General features: G+C 36.2%; 2 protein-coding genes across 2 annotated transcripts; both read left to right on the top strand.

The window, feature by feature from the left end:
* The first annotated feature begins 3,395 nt into the window (after positions 1-3,395).
* LOC103956540 (magnesium dechelatase SGRL, chloroplastic) lies at positions 3,396-6,017 on the top strand. Its single transcript, XM_009368542.3, has 5 exons — positions 3,396-3,823; positions 4,558-4,731; positions 4,810-4,965; positions 5,352-5,498; positions 5,623-6,017. The coding sequence occupies exons 1-5, from the start codon at positions 3,668-3,670 to the stop codon at positions 5,737-5,739; spliced, it is 750 nt and encodes a 249-aa protein (XP_009366817.2). The 5' UTR covers positions 3,396-3,667; the 3' UTR covers positions 5,740-6,017.
* An 8,328-nt stretch (positions 6,018-14,345) lies between these two features.
* LOC103938100 (TOM1-like protein 3) lies at positions 14,346-20,690 on the top strand. Its single transcript, XM_009348101.3, has 10 exons — positions 14,346-14,520; positions 15,119-15,277; positions 16,044-16,122; positions 16,407-16,505; positions 16,638-16,751; positions 17,944-18,089; positions 18,921-19,002; positions 19,292-19,377; positions 19,455-19,643; positions 19,815-20,690. Exons 2-10 carry the CDS (start codon positions 15,168-15,170, stop codon positions 20,479-20,481), a joined length of 1,572 nt encoding a protein of 523 aa, XP_009346376.2. The 5' UTR covers positions 14,346-14,520; positions 15,119-15,167; the 3' UTR covers positions 20,482-20,690.
* The last annotated feature ends 3,606 nt before the right edge of the window (positions 20,691-24,296 follow it).

Below are 24,296 nucleotides of genomic sequence, written 5' to 3'. Positions count from 1 at the left end.
TGCGAAGCTTAACTTTTGGAAAGAAGTGTTGGAATGTAAAGGTCTTCACCTAAGTCGGTCAAGGACAGAGCATATGAAGTGCAAGTTCAGTGTAAATGGAGGCTCAAATGAGTTAGGGGTGAGGATTGGAGATTAGAAAGTACCAAAGAGTGACCGCTTGCGCTACCTAGGATCTACCTTGCAAAAGAATAAAGGGTTGGATGGAGACCTCAACCATAGATACAAGCTGGATGGATGAAGTGGAAGAGTGCATCAGGTGGGTTGTGCGATCGTTGTATGCCGCTAAAGCTCAAGTGAAAATTTTTATTGGATGGCAATAAGGCCATCAATGCTTTATGGCACAAAACGTTGGGCGGTGAAGCATCAACACATGCATAAACTGAATGTAGCGGAGATAAGAATGCTTTGTTGGATGCGTGGGCATACGAGAAATGACAAAATTAGGAATGAGGATATCTGAGATAAAGTAGAAGTAGCTGAAATTGAAGGAAAGATGAGAGAAAATTGGTTACGGTGGTTTGGACATGTGAAATCAAGGCCTATAGACGCTCCGGTTAGAAGATGCGATTACGAGACAGAGGTTCAGGGCCGAATAAGTAGAGGAATACCTAGGAAGACTTTGGAAGAGACTCTAAGAAAAGACTTAGAGTACTTGGATCTAACAAAAGACGTGACGCAGAACGAAGCGCAATGGCGTTCTAGGATTCATAGGTTAAAGGCTTTGTTGTCATTGTATTAATTACTCAATCGACGCATGAATCTTCACAATATTTAAATTATGTCAGACATGATGTAAAGAGAAAGAAGAAAAATAAGAAAAATAGGGAAGAAAAATAAAATTAAGGTAATTTACAATTACATACTATCCTTGAATATCGAAAATAATTTAATACATTAAAGGTTTATTTGGGATTGCATGTCAAGCACAAAACCCGCATTTAGTAAAACTTACTAATCCAAAGAGCAAGTTAAAATAAATAAATAAAATAAAATGATAAAAATGTGGGAGTGAGAATAATAAGAGTTTATTTTATTTTTTATTTTTTGACCAAACGATATTATTTACATTAATTAAAAAAATTCTAATAAAGTAAAACAAAGTTTATTTTAAAATATTTAAATAATTAAAAGTGCTTCTAATAGTGTGAAAAAAATGCACACATCATTTAGTTAAAGTAGCACCGACAAACGAACGCGTAAACATCCCTCTTCTGCAACAAGGGAAGGGATTGAGGGTCATAATGGAAGTCACTTTTGATGGGAACGTGGGGCCTTGGCCCCACCTTATTCCAACCATATAGAAATTGGCCATGATGCAATCTCAACCGTTTAAAAACAGTGACAAGCCTGACCGACACAACCTTGTGCCCACCAACAGCTGATGAATGTTGGGTGTCTTGAGGAAGCTGATGAATGTTGTAAGGATTCTGTCAAGAAATTTGACCCTGTTGAAGTTGCTGCTAAAGTGGAGTTTGCGCTATTTGAAACCTGGGTGCTCATCCAGTGAGTCTACCGCATCAAGCTATATGTAAATTCCTGTGGAGCCCTTCGATCAAAGATCTCCGCAGAGAAGTCCTTCTTGGAAAGATGCCACTAAAGAGGTTGGTTTGCATGTCCAATGAAGTACACGAGCCATGTGGTTTGGAGGAGGATCTTTATGCGTGAAACTATGACTGGATGCAGTGTTGATCCCTTGGAATTCAAGTTGTGGTGTACTTTGACCTATACGCGATATTCTGCTTATTTCTACTTTGTGTGTAAGGATATTATTATGTGTGAAATTTGGCAAAAACCCACTTGTTTTTAGTGGAACGGTCTTCTTGTAGGAAATAATAATATTTAGTCAAAATTTTATATGAAGAAATATAAGAGAAAGACTTTTAAGGAAGAAAAAAGTTATATATGTCACCATCATCTTACCATAGTCATCACAACTAACACTCATCTATCATTGTCGCCACCACCACCCTACTCATCTCTGCCACCGCCATCACCAATGCAACCATCAACACACCCAAAATCATTGTTGTCATCCACGCTGCAATCACTCCCACGACCATAGCCGCCACCATTTTCACCGTCTTCAAGCAGCCACTACCACCACCAACCCTCATCACCATTCTTTTCACAACCAGCCTCTGCCACTAGCTCCATCGATACCATCAGTCAACCTCTACCATAATTAAAATCACCATCTACTAAGCCATCATTCCCACCACATTTGCCCCTGCCACCGCCCATACCCACTACTAGATCCACTACTAGCGCCACCATTTTCAGGGCTGGTTTGGTATTGTTGTGCTTTGAAAAAAAACTGTTTCTACTGTGCTGTGAAAATAAGTAACTGTGAAATAAAGCAGCAGAGTGTTTGGTAAACTTTTTTGTAAAAGTGCTTTTGAAAAAAAAAAAAAAAAAAAAGCAGTATTATAGTGTTTGGTAAACTTTTATGTAAAACAGATGTGAAAAAAGTCGGTTTTTCAAAGCTAGGTTTTGCAGCTTCTTGTTTTTTGTTTTTTTTCATCCAAAACTGTGAAAAAAAGCTGAAGCTGAATGTTTACCAAACACAAAAACAGCTCTCAGCTTTTTTCAGAATCACCTTAGTACCAAACCAAGCCTCACTATCACCAACATCATTGCAACCGCTACCACCTCTACCACTTTATAATTTATATTACAAGACTTCACTACCAAACATGACTTCATATTTATTTATTTTAGACACTTTTACCAAACACACTTCCAATGTGCTCGTTTTCAAAAGATTATTCTCGTACTAAACTATTAGAAGCTTCGCTAAATTCATAACAATGCAAAATTTTACTTGTTTTTGTTTTACAAACAAGTTCTTCTAAGATCATCTGTTATGCAAGCCCTAAAACTTGTGATAAAATTGCACCAATTCTTTTATAAAAATACACATTTGATTCATTAAAGGACTTATTTACCTTTTGGTATGCCACCGTGACTTCCTAAACAAATAACATCTCCATAAGTAGGTGTTAATAAGCACACCACCGACACGTAAAAGTCTATTTTTTCTGCCTGACATTGTATTATAGTCCAAATGCCTCCATGGGTCAGTGTCAAGTAGTACTCACGAATCATATTTGTTTTGGGCTGTGTGAGGCGACTGCCACTCATTCCACATTGGGTTCGTAAGCTTAATGGGCCATGTAATGCTTGACTAGTGTAAAAAAGTAGGTGTGGATGCATCATGTGGCACCCATCTGAGTCCACGTAATCATATTATCCACACTGGTTTATCAAAAAATCAAGCTGCTGATGACGTGTCAGAAAGTTGGATTCATGACCAATCACCATACACTGAATCTCTCACTTTAAATTTAAATCAAACCATTTCGAAGAAGAAAAAAAAAAAAAAAAAAAAAAAAAAAGGAGAGAAAAAAAAATGTGTGGTGAAGGGGCATCAAACACATAGATTTTGGAGTTTTGGTGCAAAGGAGGTGCCTCGCAGTCCACCACACGACCACAGCTATGAACTACAATCCTCCACACATTCTTCTTCCTTCCTCTTTCCTTTTCTCTCTCTAATTTCTCATCTCTCTCTCTCTCTCTCTAACTCTGCAACCAAATTCAGAGGAGGAGGAGGGAAGAAACAATGGTTGCAGGTGAAAGAAGATGACCAAAACAGGGTTATGCATCTTCCATGGCCACTCATTGTGCTTATTATGTATTTCCACCATCGCCACTGAGGACCTTGAACAAAACCACAACTTTTGTCTCCCCAAAAAAACCCAATAAGTCTGTTTTGCTTTCTGCCATCAGCAACAACACAGACTCCTACAATGCCCTTGTTTCTGAGGTACATATATCCATTTTCTCCCCTTTTTCCTCAATATCTTTTTTATTATGCAATTTCTACTGTTTATTCATACAGGCATTGCAACATTTAATTTGTATTTGACTATTTGTAGTTAGAGACTTGTAGCTCATATGGTCAAGAGCGTTTACCTTGCAGGCGAGGTCATGTGTTCAAACCTTCCTCCCAGTATTGCTTGCTAACGGGATTGTTCAACATTACAACTTTTAGACAAGTTAATCGAGTTAGCTATGTCCTAGAAGTTGCTTTTAGCTACCAACATTTTGTTATTTTTTATGCTTAATTATGTCCAATGGATAATGTTTTAATTTGTCAATATATTCATCCCCATGAGAAGTCCATATTTGTTCCTTGGTTTTCATTACAAAAAGATATGATGTGGTTGAAGACTCGGCATAGCCAAATTGGTTACAGCAGTGTGTTTCCCCCTGTGCACCCAAGTTCGAATGCCCCTTTCCGTTGGGTTGCAATTTGTAAAATATGCCTCCCTGTTGCAGAGAGTTGTCTGTGTAATTATGATTATACTGCTCAGCTACTGCTCCAGATTCGTGTAAATGATGGAAACGAAACCTTTATACCCTTTAGGTTCATTAATTTTTTAGTGCATTATTGATGTTCTCTTGCTGGTTTAAGAAGCTCAAATTGTTTTCTGCAATGTGAATGTTAAAATTGGGTTCATGGAGTGCCGAATGAAAACATTATGTTCTTGCTTGTAGGCCGCTAGTCTTTTGGGTCCAGCGAGATTCGAAGCCTCCAAACTAAAAGTTGAATTTATGGGAGAAGAGATGAATAATTATGTTGGAATCACCCCGAGAACATATATCCTATCTCACTGTGACTTCACAGCTAACCTGACCTTAAAGATCTCCAATGTCATCAACCTCGATCAGGTATGCTTTATACTTTATTTCTTCTCAAGGCTCCTAAAATTTGTTATGAGAGATTTTGTTATTGGATCCTTATTGCAGCTAAAAGGATGGTACAGCAAGGATGACGTCGTTGCAGAATGGAAAAAGGTGAATGGTGAAATGTGCCTGCATATCCATTGCTATGTGAGCGGTCCCAATATGCTTAACCTGGCTGCCGAATTCAGATATCACATCTTTTCCAAAGAAATGCCTTTGGTAAGCATCTCTCGTAAGACACTACTCTGACGTGTTATGAAATCTTCCCTAAATTTAGTCCTAATATCAGATGTAATGCTTCGCTTCTCATACCAAATTCAACTTAAAGGACAATACCACACTATAGACGGCCATTGGCATACCTGAGACCCGGTGAAAAAAGTTTTACTTCATACTGGTCATCTAAGTTTAGCAAGTTTTATGGTCTTCTTACCTTCATTCTGATATGTACTGCAACTCCTCATCATCATTATTGTTTTCAAAATGCATACTTTGCCTCTCTTTACGCGTACTTTTTTGTTTGAAACGGTAAAGGATATTCTGATTGTTAAATGAATGAAGCGGTGTTCAAACATTTCCTATCTTTTGGTTTCCATACAAACCAGGTACTCAAAGCTTTGTTACATGGAGACTCGCTACTTTTCAGAGAGCATCCCGAACTACTGAATGCTTTGGTTCGGGTTTACTTTCATTCTAGTTTGAAGAAGTACAACAGAATTGAATGCTGGGGGCCTCTCAAGGATGCTGTAGAGGTAAAATTCCACATGTTCCTTCTTTTAAGAATGCTTGTCGATTGTCATGTCACCATAGCTTACTATGTGAAAGATCAGTTATGAAGTAGAGGTTTTATTCTTCATTTGTGAATCAATATTTCAGGGAAGACAAGGGGATCACACCAAACGAATAGCTGCACGTACAGATTCTTCCCATCCTCGGGACAAGTGGGGAACGCCAAAATCCATATTTCAAGTTCTATTTGCATTCCTTCTTTGATTCTTTGAAGTCTATTGCATATAAAACATAACCTTGAAAGTTTTTAATACCTTTAAGGCTCTGCGACTTCAGCAGCCAATGCCAGAGGAAGAGAAGGAATCGGTTTTCGTGTGTAAAGTTCAAAGAATTGTTTGTGAAGTCTCATAAGGCCAAATGCTCATGTTGCTATAACACACAGATTGTTTGGGGGGACATGTAACTGATTCAAAATAATTTCTGCGACTAAGACCAATTTGTTCACGCGTCAATTCAATGGCAAATGTCTTTGTTCCTTGACATGTCTTTTGCTTCTTCTGTATTTGCATTCCATTTAGTTTTTACATTTTTTTTCTACTAATTACTGTTGAGAGTTGTCCTGAAGCTGCAGAGAATAGGAAGGGAAATAACAATACGCAAGCTAAAAAAAGAGAAGCTATAGGAGGCTAACTCAATAGAGATAAAATTATATTCCAACTTCGTCTTCGCATCCAAATCACAACTTATTTATATAATAAAAGGAACTTAATTAGACTAGTTTATGAAATAAATAAGGAAGCTCAATAGGTAATGCCGTTCCCAATGTTATTAATCTCCTTGGTCATGGAATCTGATGGGTTTAGTGATCATCCCCCTAGGACATTCTTTGAAAATAGAATATCGCACCTCTGACTTTGATTCTCTCAGCGACTCTTCAGATGATCCCCCGTCTCTAATTCAAGAATGATGTCAGGGTTCAATCATGCAATCCAAACAACAATAGAACACGAAACTTCTTCTGCTTGATTTACTATGGTAATTATTGTAATGATTGTTTTATTGACATCCCACAGTTTGATGTAACTGCCCCACTATCAAACGCCGATTATGAATCCACTTCGTTGTTTATGTTTAATAGTAATGGGAATGGGTGGCTATAGGGTTTTTTTTTTTTTTTTTTTTTTTTTGTTGATCTTCGGCTAAATGATTCAATTTTGACACTAGGTTGCTTAAAAGATCTGTTTTACCATGTCCTAGTTATATCATCGTTGTGTCATTGATATATTGACTAAATGTTGTCAATATTTGATTTCAATTATTTCAGCAACCAAATGTCAAAATGAATGATTTAGCGAATTGCCTTTTTGAATTTGATTTCTAGAAGGGGTGAATTCAATATAAAAAAGAGAGGGTAGGATTGGATATTTGAAGACAAATATTGATGGTGGGGTGGTTTAATCAAATTGTGGGTTCAACAGAATAAACTGCACTCTTATTGTAATTATGCGTATGTTTGCTTGCACGCCAAGTATTCAGTGGGAATCATCCTGTTATTACAAATCCATATGTTCCTCCTATTGTGGTTTTATATTGGATGCTCACTTTTTAATATGGTCTCTAAAACAGAGACTATTCTTGAACCGTCTCTAAAAGTTACACAAGCCTCGTTGGTATACAAGATCATATTGAAATATGGATAATGCACTATTTTTAAGATATGTTGAAAAAAATGAAATTTTTTTTTATTACAAACTTAGGTAGTAGTCAGATTACTTAAGAAGAAAACTTATTCATTTCAATTCTCGTCAAAATGGGAGGACGAGAAATGAGAAGTTTTCTTCATGCACAATCCTCTTCTAATCCCCTTAAAATGAAAACTCATTCTAATCTACCTTCAATAGGCCTTGCATTTTGGAAGGTTATCCATATCAAATCCAACCCTTTGTATAAAATTTCTCTCGTACCGTTGAGGTTTCTTAAAAAAAAAAAAAAAATAAATAAATAAAATAAAATCCAACCTTTATGCCAACCGAGCACATAACATAAGAAAGGAAAAAAAGTAACACCAATAATCTTTTAATATTTATAATCTGTCACGAAAGCTTTTGAAATACTTATTAAATGCGTTTACAATCCTTGTATCTAACATTTTTGTAATCCATTTCTTTGTAACTTGGCCTCATCCAATTCGTTTCACAGTAAAGTATGACTCGTGTAAAGGTACCTAATTTACATCTTAATTATATACAAACTTAAAATAAAAACCAAAAAATTTAAAACTCTTTTAAGTTGTAAACTTTGTATACATTTCCTACATTCTCTTTCATTTCTCTCTCATCTCTTTCACAACCTTCTTCCTCACTCTTTTCCTCGATATAATTTCTCTCTACGTCTGATGAAAGAAAATAAAAAGTAAAAACTAGAAAACAAAACAGTTACCAGTCGTGCCTCCACACAACAAAACATGCAAGGCAGGCATGCACGAAAGTGCATGAAATCGGGACGAAGGTTCCTTCTCTCCCTCCTACTCTCCTCCAAAACAGATATCTGCTCCTGCTCGACTATTTATACTTCTCATATGCAACCTTCTCTTATTCCTCTCTCACTCTCTCTCACACACACAAACACTTAAACACGCATACATGTACATACGTAGGCGCGCGAATGTACGCAGTACTACTCACGGAGATGGAAAGGAAGACGGTCATCAAGGCTATGGCCGTCGAGTTCGGAGCAATGTTGAGAGGGTCATCGGATCAGGAAGGAGCAGCAAGGGATACTGCCTCGTGCCTCCAGTTAGAGGGAGAATCAAGCGCAAGATTTTTGCCCTTGTATTAAAGACATTGAAGCTTGCAACCCAACATTCAAGTTCTTACTAATTACTGATACCGTGAACTTGGACCAACCGTATGGCACATGGTTTAGTTCTCGTGCTAATTAATTAAAATAAGGTTCAAGCCTTCAAGGCCTTTGTTTAATTAGATACAAATGCTTGTATTAAAACTATATTCATGTATATATGCTTATAAATCTTTCTCGTGCGTTTAGTCTGCACTAGTAAGAAATGAAACTAGATTCATACGTATATGCCTATAAATATTTCAAGTACCAAGACTCCCTTTATTTTGCACTAGATTCATGTATATGCATTTCTTACTAGTGCAGACTAAAGGGAGACTTGGTACTTGATAATTCCTCATCCAAATACAAAAGTAGGGTCACAATTAAGGGACTTGGATAGCGTTTCTACAATGTTCCTTGCTACCACTATACGTTTAAGATTTTCACTTTGGCTCTTTTGGCTATTGATATTTTTCATTTGTTCACTTGTGTTTACAATAAAAATACTCCAACTATAAATTTTATACGAAAATACTTTAAAAGTTCAATTAGAAAAGAAAAAAAGGACCTCATTTGTCCACTTGTTATGATATTTGATTCGTAGTAGTAAACTTTGAGATTGGCTACACTACTTACATATTTAATACAATCATTATTTGGCAATTGGATGTAATTCATGTGAATATATGTATTTAATGCAATCATCATATGACCGTGTGTATTGCCATCGTGAAATGACAATATGAAACACGGCTCCTGTCATTGAATTTGTGAAATGACGACTAATTTGGTGGAAATTGAGGTCGGTAATTCGCTTCCCCATATTTCACGTTTTTTTCCGCGTGTATTGCCATCATGTCAGCAGAGGCCTTCGTTTCGTGAAATTAAAATTAATTGTCATGGAGCTTGGGTTAGAGAAACGGGACGAGGAGGATATGGTTGGGTGTCACGGGATTATGCTGGAATTTTCAAGGAGGCATGAGGTGTGGGTAACATTCTTTGTGAGTCTAGTCTTATGGCGGAGGCGAAGGCAATACGGGCAGGATTGGTGGCATACGTGGATAAAGGGTTTGATGTTGTCTAGGTGGAATCGGATTCAAAGGAATTTGTGGATATAATCAGTGGAATTACTCAACCAAATGTCGCGATTGAAGGTTTCTATTTGATATTAAGTGTATACAAATGCAATTGAAGTCAGTAAATTTTACTTTTGCTCCCCGAGTCTGTAATCGGGCAACACATGTAGTGGAGTCTTTTGTCTTACTGTTTGGGCCCAAAATAATATTTTTGGGCCAAACGTAGGTTCGGCCCAATGCTTTTCCAAATATACTATGGGTTGCCTGGTGGTCCCAAGCTGTTCAGTAAAGGTGGTTGAGTCCTATTGCAAGAAGGAGTAGTTTGGATGAGCAGATGGGTCGAAGAAGTCCTAATACGATAAGGAGCCCTAGTGTAATATGGATTCTCGGCCGGCAATGAATACGGCCTGAAAAAGGGGGTGAGTTCAAAGTCCTAATAGGAGTAGGATTGGTCGAGATAAAGTTGGAACAAAATAGGAAGTCCTAATTTGAATGTGGTTTCAACTTGATCTCAAGGAAGAGTTGTTGCTATAAATAGAGAAGAGAGTGCATCATTCAAGCCCCTCCAATTCAACACACAACTGCCCTGCGCAAACCTCTCAAACATTTTGAGATTTTTTATTTTCTTTTTCTACCGACACATTTTCAGTTTGGATAAATAACACTGTGAAGGCAACCGGCGAATATCTTCAGTTTGGATAAACAACACTATTGCTGTATAATCAGCCAACTGATGAGCACCTTCAATTTGGATAAACAGCACTGCGTCGAGGCCGACTGACTATTTATCCAAGTCTTGATCGAGAAGGGTTTCTGAATCCTTATTGGTAGATGTCATCTTATTAGCCTTCTCGACGAAGTAAGGTGTCACGAGTTACGACATTCGGCGCATTGAACGCTGAGTGATTTTATGATTGGATACTCACAAGTAAGTTTCAGAGTTCAGCATTTTGTCGGCCGAACCACATTTACCATCAAGACATACATTTCCTTTGAGTACTTGTGTCCGTATAGTCTAGTGTCGATTCGACATGCTTATACTCTCATGAATATAATCACTGTGACCGAATCCGGCACTGACGATTCGTGAACTTCGCAGAACTAGTAGCCTTGTCTTTAGGCTTGAGAATTCGAAGGACGAGACTTGTTCCTTCCTCGGCCGCAATCGCATGATCAAGAAGTCAGCAACTCGTTCAACGCAACATCAGCAAATTGTACTCCTCGACCAGGCTCGGCCGACGAGTTGGCACGCCTCGCATCAACCGAAGGACGTAGTTAGCTCATTAGTTACTCGGCCTGCACACCACGTAAGCTTTGTAATTTTTAGGGTCAACACTTACGTATGGAAGGATTTCATACATGGTATTTGTTTAAGCTAGAATGGTTGTTCAACATTTTGGCTTCTGATGTAAACATTTATATTCAAGTTTAATAAAATCTTTCTTTTAACCAAAAAAAAAAAAAAAAAAAAAAAAGAGAAGAAGCCTCTAGTTGCCGACCAAGGGAAATGCAACTTCAATGCTCAAATTACTGAGTTATAGTCAAATCTTGAGTTATTTTAAAGCATAAAAACACGAGGAGATTTGCTTTCAACACTTCTTTCTCATGTATCACGTATATTATTAATTAAAGTAAGTATTTTGGTACAACTATATACTTACCGACCATAATAATTTGTTACTAAATTTATTAATATCGTCATCAATAAGACCCAAACTAAAAACGTACCACTTATAAATGAAGATGTATATCAATCAATTAAATATTTATATTGATAAGGATACTAAATATTTGTGAGACTTATTTTTAGCTACGCCCCTTGAACTTGATTTTATTCTATCTTCTGAAACTTGAAAGTCGTTTCTATAAAATTCAAAATTCGTTCCACATTACCTTAAATTTGTTAATTTTTTATGAAACATAACTAAAAATAAGCTTATTTGGGAACGAACACAACTTGGCTGTTGTAAATTCAGTAGCCGATCCTGTTTACAACCAATCCGGGATGGACATGTGTTTTTAATAAAAAACTTAGACACGTGTCCATCCCGAATTGGTTGTAAGTAGGACCGGCTGCCGAATTATTCGGCAGCCAAGTTCTTTCCTTTGTGAACAAAGTGAGAGACAAATGGAACTTGGAGGATGAGGCTGACCACTGACCCAGTCAACCGTGGTACTATTTTGGGTTCATTTGACTTTAATTCTACGACAAGAGTATGTTGAAAATAGTTCATTTGACTTTTATGATAAGAAGAGATTTTTCAATGTGTTAGAAATATGATTTATTATACAAGATATGGTAAAATAATTAGGGAGAAACTTGAAAAAAAAATTCAAATAATCATATTATGACACTTAATTTATCAAACCGTGTTTTCGACACATAACATAGATGAAAAAATTCAACGCAGATGCTGACTCAACCATTCCCATTCCACATTCATGTGGGCCCAGTCACCACTTTTAAAATGCGTACACGGTCCGGATCATTTCGCAAAAATAAAAGTCAAAAAGGAAGCTCTAAGAAAATTAAAACTTCCAATTTACATACGAAGGAAAAATTAAAGAGAATATTCAATTAAGATCATGGTAAGATGTTTCAAGCATTTGGTTGAGAAAATTAATTCAACAAAAATTATAACTTGTAGACTAGCATATCAATTCATCGTTATAGTATAGGATTTCAAAATTTTCGCTTGGAGAAAATTCAGAATTTGAAAATCATAAATTTATCACCGTTATCACACATCACCAAGACCATCCTTATGGCTACCACAATTGCATCACTATCTTACTTTCATCATGAACACTGCCATTGCTGTCGCCCTAGCACTCTACCAGCATTGCTACCATTGCAACTGTGAGCGCTACTCACTACCATCACCATGACCTTTGCAACTTCACTTTCCCATGAACATCACAGTAACCACCATAAATATGACAATTAAAATGTTACCACTACCACTTTCCAGTCAGAGCCGCCCTTGAGGGTAGCCGGAGTAGGCGCCTGGCTAGCGCCCCCACTTCGAAAAGGCCCCCAATTTTTAGGCAGGTCTAGACAGAGATGGGCAGGAGCTATGCGGGCTTATATGTAAGCACCAAAATCTAGAAATCTTTTGTTGCAGGGTCGGCCTTGTGCGAGAAAGAAGACAATTCTATTCCTACCTCATTTTAATTGCATGAATTTACTTAAGATGGTCTCAACATCTTTTTTTTTTTTTTTATAGATGCACGTCTTCTCCCTTTTAAATAGTCCACACCATCTTATTTTTACTTTTTTGCTTTTGTCTTAAATATCACCGTTATGTTTATTTAATGGGTTTTTATTACCCTATTTTAATATCACTCCACAGATATCTTTATTATATATCTAAAAGGTTAAAACTCTCACTTTTTGAAAAATGACATTATTTAATGTTTAAATTAATTAGTTTATATAATATATAATAAATTATTCAAATCCGTCTCGTCCACCTAGGCGCGTATACGAAAATTATTATCCACTTCACTCTAGTATTTTCCTTAGCTGTAAGAAGTTGTCACTGTAATCCAACCATTCATTCATTTATTGAATGTAATAAGTAACATTGTAACAATAGAAAAATGATTGGAATTTGGTGTACTGGATGGGGACTTCTCTCTCAGTTTGAATTGGTTGAAAAAATAGATTATGTAAACTTAATAAATGCATTTGCATTTAAAAACGCGAGACGGGTAATATTTGAGTAATGTTTGTACATTTTTTTTTTTTTAATATTAATTTTTAATGATATTTAATGTAGAAATGGACTTTTCATGTATTTAGTGAATTTTTTTTACACATGTCAATGTGCAAAGGGTCGAGAGTCATAGAACTCTAGGGCCTCACTTCTAAGGCTCACCTAGGACCCCCGAATTCTTAGGGCCGACCCTGTTTCCAATGGCCATCACCACAATAACCACCACTACTAGCACCCCCACACTTATCACCACCGCTTTTACTACCCCATTTCTGTACCCCCTCTCACCGTTGTTTGGTCCACCACCCTTTCACCAACACCCTACCACCACACTCCTATCACCACCACTTTTACTACCCCATTTCCATACCACCCTCACCATCATCGCTGGTCCACCACTCTTCCACTAACACTACTGCCACCACTTCCACCGCTTGTAATCATCCCCTTCGCTAGCGCATTTGTCAACTATCATTCTCATCTTTTTCAACACAAATGACATTATAGTTACACTAGACTTATCTAAATAAAGGGAAAAATGTTCGAACTTGGATACAAAGGGTGAAGCACAACTGTCTGCTCCAGCTAACTTGACTAAATACATATTTTCAACCCACATTTATAGATTGACAAGCACTAGTGTATTATTTTCTAAGTACGACTTTAAGACTTGTAAACATTAACCGTAATGATCTTCATAAAAGTACATTTTGGTTTGTATGTTTTAAGTCGAAAGTATTTTTCCTAATGTTTTAGTTTTATCAATTTGTTAAATAACCTCAACTAAGTTTGCTACTTGAGATTGGTGATAACTACTCACTTGAATGCACCTTATTGTGTTGTTTTATAATTTGAACCTTCATCTTTAATTTGTCTAACTATGAACAAATAATAGGCTTAATACAATACCTCCTATAAAACAACACTCAAATAATCAAATAATGCGCGAGTGATGAATTAGTATCAAACTTGTTAAAAACAGAAAAAAAAAAAATTCAGGAGCTTGACACAATTTTTTTAAGGAAATTAATGAAAAGGGTTTGAAAACTTTGAGTTTTAATGATAAGGACAAAATAAAGGGTAGAATTGATATTTTAAGTGTAAAAATATGATTTTTCGTTAAAATGAACAGTACCGTAAACCTTTCGTTAAAACTCATTTTTTTTTACTTTCATTTTATATTTTTTCATTTTGTAGAAAAAGTTTCCCAAGTTTTGGTTCTAATTTCTAAACGGCAAAAGCTGACGCGAAGAAACTACCACCAAACAAGCAAAAACAATCCCCCAACCCAGAGAAAAGGAAAAGCGAAGGAAAACCCACTCCCGTGATTATCCCAATTCCTCTTCTCAAATTCTCAAATCTTGGCATTTTGGTGGGTTCTGATTCTATTTGATACTGGGTTTTCACAGGTACGCTTTTTCCCTGAGATCCTGACCCAAAATACTCAAATCTTTTCATTCCCTTGTCTTATTCTCTGATCGTTTTGTCAACTGGGTTTCAGCGCAGGGCCATTTTCTTGCTAATTCGATTGTTGATTTTCAATTTAGTACTAATATCCAACTGGGTTTTGCTTCCCTGTGTTTTTTGCGTTCAAATTTTTGTGGGTACAGAGTTGACGTTGAACTTTGATTGGTGTTAATTGTACTTTATTGGCGATCTGACTGTATGTTCTTTTGATTTGGGATTTTTATTTGTGATTGGGATGAGCGAATGGTTGAATTGTTTAGACTCTTTTCGATTGCAATTTCGGGTATTCATACTTGTGGATCAATTTTCTAGTGGAAATTCTAGTTACGCTGTTTTCAACTATGATTATTGAATTGGGATTCTCATAAGTTTTGTCTTGGTGGGTAAGAAAATAACTTTTGGAATTGAACAAGATTACTGACATCCAGCTAATTCGTGATAGGTGTATGAGCTTCCTTTTCTTGCGTTTATTGAGTTCTTTTACATTCACAACTAACGGGACTGTACGTAATTGAACTTATTTATGGCTTATTTTCTCAGGAAATTTAAGGATAAAGGACTTAAGTGAAGGGGAATTAGGACTTTCGACATGGCTGGTAATGCTGCAGCTTGTGCTGAGAGGGCAACAAGTGATATGTTGATTGGTCCAGACTGGGCAATAAATATCGAATTATGCGATATTATCAATATGGAGCCTGGGTATGAATACTTTGTTTTCCCTCAGTTTTGTTTGTTAGATTTGAATTTAATGTATAGGTATAACCACCCATATAGAGGTCACATTACTTAAATTGTAGAGTACGTTGAATCTTTCTGAAATATTGATGGCGCAGTCGTTGGTTTAAACTTGAAAGTGCTCATAGTTTATTACGTGGTAATGCATGGATAGATTCATCCTAAATGTCCAACAAGGGAAACATTTTCTAATGGATTCTACGAAATGGTAAAAGCATCTGCTGTCGAATAAAATTTGCCAATTATGTTCTCTGTTCACCTCTCTCTCTCTCTCTCTATGTGTGTGTGTGTGTGTGTGTGTGTGTGTGTTCATGTATTCAAATATACACGTGCATGCACACACGAAGGTTACTATGGCTCCTGATAGAAGACGTGATCTCCTCCTGATATGAATATGTGGCTCATCTCATAAGGAACTCCTGTCCTCATGAATAGTAACACTTGAAAATTTGACAGGGTAGTAGAAAGTTTTCGTTACATTGATTTGGGATGAACTGGAAACTTTGTAAAAGTAGTCATTTATTTTTCACTAGATTCTATGAGCATCTTGGTGTATCCGGCTCTTTTGATATCTTGAACATCTCTTAGCTCTTAAACCCCGCAGAAGACTATCCTCTTTTATCTTCTTTTGTGGTAGATTATTATTATTTTTGATAGAATCTCTTTCCCAATTTAAATATTCAGAATGCAAGTACATTTATTTTGCCGATGAATTGGATTGAAATTTCAGGCAAGCAAAAGATGCCCTGAAGATACTCAAGAAGCGCCTGGGCAGCAAAAATCCAAAAATACAACTCCTGGCTCTTTTTGTTAGTACTATTCCTTTTCTTTTGAGACTTTCAATATTGTTTGTGTTATTCCTTGTCATAAATTTTGCCTCTTTCTTTTAAAATATGAAATTCATGATGTGAAGTTTCTGGTACTCTTCCCATCCCAAAATATGTATACCTGTGAAAATGTCAATAAATTTGTGATTATTGATGGACCGGTCATGGCTCCATGGTTGCCTTGCTATACCCTATCATCAGCACAAAACAAGCTATTTCTGAGCAATGATATCTTTTTGCTTTTCCTAATTTATTATTCGATGCAGGCATTGGAGACTGTGAGCAAGAACTGTGGTGAGAGTGTTTTTCAGCAGATCGTTGAGCGTGATATCTTGCATGAAATGGTCAAAATAGTAAAGAAGAAGGTGCTGAATTTCTCTCTCAACCTTTTGTTTTTTTGTTTTTACTGACTTGTTGCTTCATTTTCCCCTTCCAGTATGTGCATGAATAGGATACTAAGTTTCTTTCTGCTTTGTTATTCTAATTCCATTATGCAGCCGGACTTGAATGTTAGGGAAAAGATACTAATTCTGATAGATACATGGCAAGAAGCTTTTGGGGGACCAAGGGGAAGATTTCCCCAGTACCATGCAGCATATAATGAATTGAGGGTAATTGTTTTTAGCACATCTGTGTTATACTCATGTTAAGCTTTTGTTTGTGATCTGCAAGCAACTAGGGTTATCTTTCCTTGAGATATTAGCATTTATGGTTTGTATGAAGTTTAACTTATGTGGTAAGTATCTTGTAGAAGTCGTGTAAGTTTGATAAGGTTAAAACTCAAGCCATTATAAAATTCAATCTGTATTATGTATTTGCATGTGTACTTAAGCTGTGTCCCCATTGAACTTTCTAAATAATTTTGGGTAAACTGATCAAAGTAGCCCATTTTCTGAAATGTATTTCCTTTTAAAACTGCCTTATAGGATATTTCTTTCATCTGGCTAAGAATGGGTATATATAGAATATAATCATGTTGTTATATCTTTATGATATCACCAGTCTGACCCTGCTTGGCCCACTGGTCCAATAAATGACATTCGACGCTGTTATTTTTCTTTTGAGTTGCTTAATAGGCCATGTTTTCAAACATTTATGTTTAATTATATGACCTAATCAAATTAAGATTAACGGGTAAACATGTTCAGCCCAACTGCCGTCAGTTTTGACAAATGATGGTAAATGTTGTGAACGATGGAAGTAATAGTGATCTTGCAAACCCTCCTCTAGTGCAAGCCATTGCTATACGTCGTTTTTCACATTAATCGGTTGGACCAATATGATAGTGATGTTGGTATGAGTTCTATTCACCATGAGTATTCGGGTGAACTGAGTTTATCTTTTGGGGTTTGAATATTTTATGACCAATTGAGTTTTTAATTTTTGGGATTGGTTTTATGCTTGAATGACTATTATTGCTTATATGTGGTCATTTTGGGATTGATTATTATACTTCAATAACTCACTAGTACTTCAACTTATTAGTATTGCATTATTTATATACTTCCTATAAGATTTCATGTCTGAGAGGCTTACCCCTCGCCTTGTCTGACAAAAAAAAAAAAAAAAAACAAAAACGCAATGCGTCTATGCCTCAGCTTTCACACTATTGAATTTCAAAGCAGTTACCTTCACACCTTTTAATGATGTTTAATAGGTCCAAAATAACATTTCCATCATTTTGGTCAGCTATAATTAGATATAAACTTGCTATTCAATATTTGGTACAAACTATGGATTTTAATTATTTTCTTTTTATTCAGCTTCTTCTTCCCCCTAACTCTCTTCTTTGATAACTGACAGGCTGCTGGAGTTGAATTTCCACCAAGAGAAGAGAACAGTGTACCAATATTTACTCCACCCCAGACCCAGCCAGTAGTTTCCCCTGTTACATCATATGATGATGCTGCCATTCAGGCTTCTCTCCAGTCGGATGCATCTGGCCTTAGGTACTAGCTGAGAATATTGTTTCCTTGGAAACATACATTTTTTGGTCCTTTTCAGTATGATATTTATTCCCTTTTCAAACACTTGTTGTTTCCTTTACATGCATGTTGATCATAACGATAAACTTGCGAGTTGATTGCATGAAAGAGGTTAAAAATAGATGTAGGCAATTGGAAAATGTCCCAGGATTAAACCCCTCAGTATGACATGTTATACATATATTGTACGGTTTTGCATAAACTGGTGATTCGATTGTTTCTCGTTCACATTCTTTTCTTTTTCTTATAAATAGAATCACTTTTTCCGTAAACAAAATTTATACCTTTCTCATTATCAATTTTGAATGTGTTGTGCGTGCTTTAATAGTGCAGAAAAATTTGACTATATGTCTGAAAGGCCTTAACCTTGTCAAGTGTATATCAAATTCTCCCCTTGACATGAGGATGTCTCTTACATCCTTGTTATTATAAATCCCATTAGTTCTAGGTCTTAATCTTTAATAAAAGCTGTCAGTCAGCTTCGATTTTTTTGTGCAACTATTTCAGCTGCTGCTTGTTGAATGTCCATAATTGTAATTTATGACAGAATTCATCTTTGTGTGGTTGAATTTTGTGCTAATAAGATAATTGAACAATAGACTTCAAAGCATTTCTTTCCTTTGTATAGTTAATCCATCATTCGCATAATTCAAACATAAATGCGTGATACTGTAACAGATGCTATCTTTTTTTATTCGTTGGGATTATTTTTTATTTTGGTATAACTTGTTTGAATTATTATTGAAGCTATGATAGATCCATCCAGAATCCCTGATTGAAATTATCTTTAATCAGCTTGCCAGAGATTCAGAATGCCCGAGGAATTGCAGATGTGTTGATGGAAATGCTTAATGCGTTGGATCCTAAGCATCCTGAGGTAATATATTTTCTACCTATTTTTGAGTTCTGATTAATTTCTTTCCAAAAAGGTATTATTAGAAGATAGTTTCTCCTTTATGTTTTTCTAGAAATATTTTTGTTGAGAGAACAATGATTCTATTTTGCAAAGCTCGCCCATCTGAGCCCTTTCTTTCTCCCTCTTTTCCCCCATACAATTCTACTTTGGCTTTTGCTAAATAGTAAAAAATGAACCAAATTCGTAAGTATTACCCGCAGGCTCTTAATATATGCAAATTTAACGGTCATAAATGATCAAAATGTGGCAGAGTTTGAAGGAAGAAGTGATTGTTGACCTTGTTGATCAGTGCCGTTCATACCAAAAGCGTGTCATGCTTCTTGTGAATGAGACTGCGTAAGTGATTTAATGAAATGTTGACTTTGACTTATAGATTTGATACAATAGTGACAGTTGTGCTGCTCTCCTTTCAGAGATGAGGATCTTCTATGTCAGGGATTGGCACTGAATGATGATCTGCAGCGTGTAATTTCCCGGCATGATGATATTGTGAAAGGAACTACAACTGTAGTACGAGGAGCAGAATCTTCGGTTGTGCCACTTGTGAATGTGAACCATGAGGACGATGAGTCCGAGGATGAATTTTCCCAACTAGCGCATAGGTGATTGTTAGAGGAGCTCTTCTGAGTTTTATTGTTTCATTTTTGCCTGTTTTTGTTTCTACTAATTTTACTTATATGTGTGCGATTAAGAATATGAAGATTGTAAGTTCCGTTAATTTTCTATTTTTAATATTCTTGTTCCTCTTAAAAATTCGGCGAAATTCATTGCAGGTCATCAAGAGATAATTCACAAGGACAGGGCCAGAGATCAGCCAATGCCAAGGCTGAACCTGTGCGAGTCAGCCCACTTCTTCCTCCTCCACCGTCTTCGCAAAGGCCAATCACTCTAGGTCCTGGCCTGATTGATTACCTCAGTGGCGAAGCCTACAAATCTGAAGGATCCTCTGCAGCATCAGAATCCACATCCTTTGCAGTTCCAGTTCATTCCAGCTCCACCTCACGATTGGCTCCACTATCACCCTCACCCCCTTCTTCCCAAAACACAACTCCATCACCTGTATTCGTGGGAAAGCCTGTATATGATGAACCAGCTCCTAGAAGCAAATCTATCGATGGGCTACCTCCTGCTCCTTGGGATACTCAGTCTTTGGGGAATCCTCAGTCTCCTGGCAATGGTCACTCTCCTGTCAGCCTTCCTCCTCCACCTTCCAGGTATAACCAGAGACAACAGTTTTTTGAGCAACAAAACGTTCCAGGCAGCGGATCTGGTTCATCTGGTGCATCTTATGACAACTTAGTGGGACAGACTCAGAATCTCTCCCTTAATTCGTCTAACCCAACAAAACAAGTGAAAAAGGAAGATGCTCTGTTCAAGGACCTAGTTGATTTTGCAAAAGCCAAGTCATCTTCGCCTTCAAACTCGAATAGGTCATTTTGAGTTGTGCCCATCAGCGTATCAGTCAGTCCGGCTCCGGACCTTGTTCCTCATCTTTACATACATGAGATCATGAAATTAAGTGTTGCTAAATAAACATTGGTAGGAACTTTTTCGGTTTTGGTTTGTCTATGATGTTTAGTTGGTATATTTCCGACATGTCCAGCACGCATTGCATATAATTGATGAACCTTATTGTTTGATTTCTTTGATATCAGCTTGTTTTTAACACTCGGCCGAATTTTCTTTCTTCTTGTGTGTGTGTGTGTTGTACGTACGTATGTATGTATGTATGTAACCACATGGAGTGGAAGAGATTGAAATTTAATATTGGTAGGTTTGCCATGACCATATCTTGTGGGTTAGTCCTCTCCTTTTTACAAGTAGCATTGTCTGTGGAGATGTAGCATCTCTCTTGTTGCCCAGTTGCCTGCCAGACATCGTTGGCGGATGGCTTCTGTTAATAATTAGACGTGTGTAATGGCTGCCGCCGTGGTCCTTTGTTTGGCCTACTGCCTTGGTTTCTTGTTCGGCCTCCCGTGGACTTTGATGATTATTAACTTTCCGACAAAAAATTTACTTTAATTGGACATGATTGAGCCCTTTGATTTTCATAGTGACATTTTATTGTTTATTGACATCACCATCTTCTTTTGTTTATGGTGTTGTAGTTGGATAACTAAACGATTTTTCAATTTGAGTGAGATTTTGCAAGAGTAATCCTTATTCAACGGTGCCCTTCAAAATGATTGGTTTGGATCATCATGAATCTTGTTAAATGTGCTCAAACGAGTACCTAGAAAGTAAGTTAGCGCTTTAAAATGATCGGTTTGGACCATAGATATTTCAAGAGTTCATAATACTCCTTATAAATTTGAGTGAACTCATTCTAGATAAAGTAGTCCATAAAACTTCATTTGTATTCAATTATGATTTGATTTTTAAGTATTTTACAACATGAAGAATTTTGATGGATTTGGAGGGATTTTAGGAAATCACGCCTCTTCCCTAAGTTTTTTTGTGTTTAAACTTGAAACGTTAAGGTGTATTAGTGCAACGTCCAAAACTTGAGAGACTTTTGTGAAGTATTATTGAAATGACCTTAACGTTCCATGAGCAAGGAATTAGAAGAACAAAAACAAAAACTTAAACCGCCTATTTAGGTAGAGAACACGTTTCGACCGTCAGATGGAAAGAAGTGGTTGTCCGAGACCTTATAGTAAATTTTCCATTTTATTATGCATATATAAATCAATAAAACAAAAATTTGGTACGGTCTCACCTAAGTTGTGGAGAAAAAATTCAGCATAACTAGACCATTTCACTTGTAAGAATAAAGAGGTATGTAAAAAGGTGGATTTCAAATTTTAGCAAAGGTGACGTAAAATTCAGAACTGGCTGTAGGCCTGTAGCTACAATGTGCATGCAATTGCAAGCTAACTCCTCCAAAAGAAGTTTCTCTGCTATCTATCTCCAAATAGTTGCCCTTTCACGGCTTCTGCGGAAGAATATGCATGTGTGTATGATATAATGATATAATGATATAATGATATAATATAGAAGAAATTGTAGTAATGATTCTTTAATTTTAACTCAATTGAAGTAATGATTTCTTAATTAAAATTAATGACTTGCTTCCTTAACTCATCAAAACGTGCAGTTATGATCCTTTTCCTCAACTTCGTTAGAACTTCAGTCAGAAGGAGTCACATGCCACGCACACGAGGTTGAATCAAAAGGGCAAATATGGAAAAGTAAATGAGAAAATTGTAGCAATGGTCTCTCAATTTTAATCTAATTGGAGCAACGACCTCTCAACTTTAACCCAATTGTAGCAATGGTCCTTCCACCATGGCTTATTTTGACGGAAATCTTGACGGAGTTGACGAAAAAACCATAGCTGTACGTTTTGATAAGTTAAGGGACCAATGATCACAAAATTTTAGTAGGGAGACCATTACTCCAATTGGATTAAAGTTAAAGAACAATTGCTATTATCCATAGCTGCACGTTTTAATGGTTGTGAATGCACCTGCTAATTAAACTTATGAATAACTTTCCGACAAAAAATTTACTTAAATTGGACATGATTGAGCCCTTTGATTTTCATAGTGACATTTTATTGTTTATTGACGTCACCATGTTCTTTTGTTTATGGTGTTGTAGTTGGATAACTAAACGATTTTTTGATTTGAGTGAGATTTTGCAAGAGTAATCCTTATTCAACGGTGCCCTTCAAAATGATTGGTTTGGATCACCATGAATCTTGTTAAATGTGCTCAAACGAAAACGAGTACCTAGAAAGTAAGTTAGCGGTTCAAAATGATCGGTTTGGACCATCGATATTTCAAGAGTTTATAATACTCTTATAAATTTGAGTGAACTCATTCCAAATAAAGTAGTCCATAAAACTTCATTTATATTCAATTATGATTTGATTTTTAAGTATTTTACAACATCAAGAATTTTGATGGATTTGGAGGGATTTTAGGAAATCACTCCTCTTCCCTTAAGCTTTTTTGTGTTTAAACTTGAAACGTTAAGGTGTATTAGTGCAACGTCCAAAACTTGAGAGACTTTTGTAAAGTACTATCGAAATGACCTTAACGTTCCAAGAGCAAGGAATTAGAAGAACAAAAACAAAAACTTAAACCCCCTATTTAGGCAGAGAACACGTTTCGACTGTCAGATGGAAATAAGCGGTTGTCCGAGACCTTATAGTAAATTTTCCATTTTATTACGCGTATACAAATTTGTAAAACAAAAATTTGGTACGTTCTCACCTAAGTTGTGGAGAAAAAATTCAGTATAACCGGATCATTTCACTTGTAAGAATAAAGAGGTATGTAAAAAGGTGGATTTCAAATTTTAGCAAAGGTGACGTAAAATTCAAGACTGGCTGTAGGCCTGTAGCTACAATGTGCATGCAATTGCAAGCTAACTCCCCCAAAAGAAGTTTCTCTGCTATCTATCTCCAAAGAGTTGCCCTTTCACGGCTTCCGCGAAAGAACATGCATGTGTGCATGATATAATAATATAATATATAAGAAATTGTAGTAATGATTATTTAATTTTAGTTTAATTGGAGTAATGATTTCTCAATAGTGACCATTGCTTTCTTAACTAATCAAAACGTGCAGTTATGATCTTTTTCGTCAACTTTGTCAGAACTTCAGTCAGAAGGAGTCACATGCCACACACACAAGGTTGAATCAAAGGGGCAAATATGGAAAAGTAAATGAGAACCTCAATTTTAATCTAATTGGAGCAATGACCCTTAACTTTAACCCAATTGTAGCAATGGTCATTCCACCATAGCTCATTTTGACGAAAATCTTGACGGAGTTGACGAAAAAACCATAGTTGCACGTTTTGATAAGTTAAGAAACCAATGATCACAAAATTTTAGTAAGGAGACCATTACTCCAATTGAATTAAAGTTAAAGAATAATTGCTATTATCCATAGCTGCACGTTTTGATGGTTGTGAATGAATACTTACATGCACCCATTAATTAAACTTATGAATAATGCTAAGGAAATCAAAATTTTAAATTAAATTTTGTAAATCAAATGATGTGGTTATCGATGATTGGATTATCACTTATTGAATGAATACTTATATGCACCTGTTAATTAAATTTATGGATAATGTTAGAAAAATCAAAATTTTAAATAAAATTTTGTAAACCAAATGATGTGGTTGTTGATGATTGGATTATCATTTAAGTGTTAATTAATATGTTTAATTTCTATTAATAACACATCACATAGTTTACAAATTTAGTTATAAAATTTGATCTTCATAGCATTATCCTA

This window comes from the organism of the source record quoted next, unplaced genomic scaffold (assembly GCF_019419815.1).
Source record: "Pyrus x bretschneideri cultivar Hongxiangsu unplaced genomic scaffold, Pyrus_bretschneideri_v1 Contig81, whole genome shotgun sequence".
NCBI classification, from domain to species: Eukaryota; Viridiplantae; Streptophyta; class Magnoliopsida; order Rosales; family Rosaceae; genus Pyrus; species Pyrus x bretschneideri.
The sequence above is the reverse complement of the archived record's forward strand: the minus strand, read 5'-3'. Positions and strand labels throughout refer to the sequence as shown.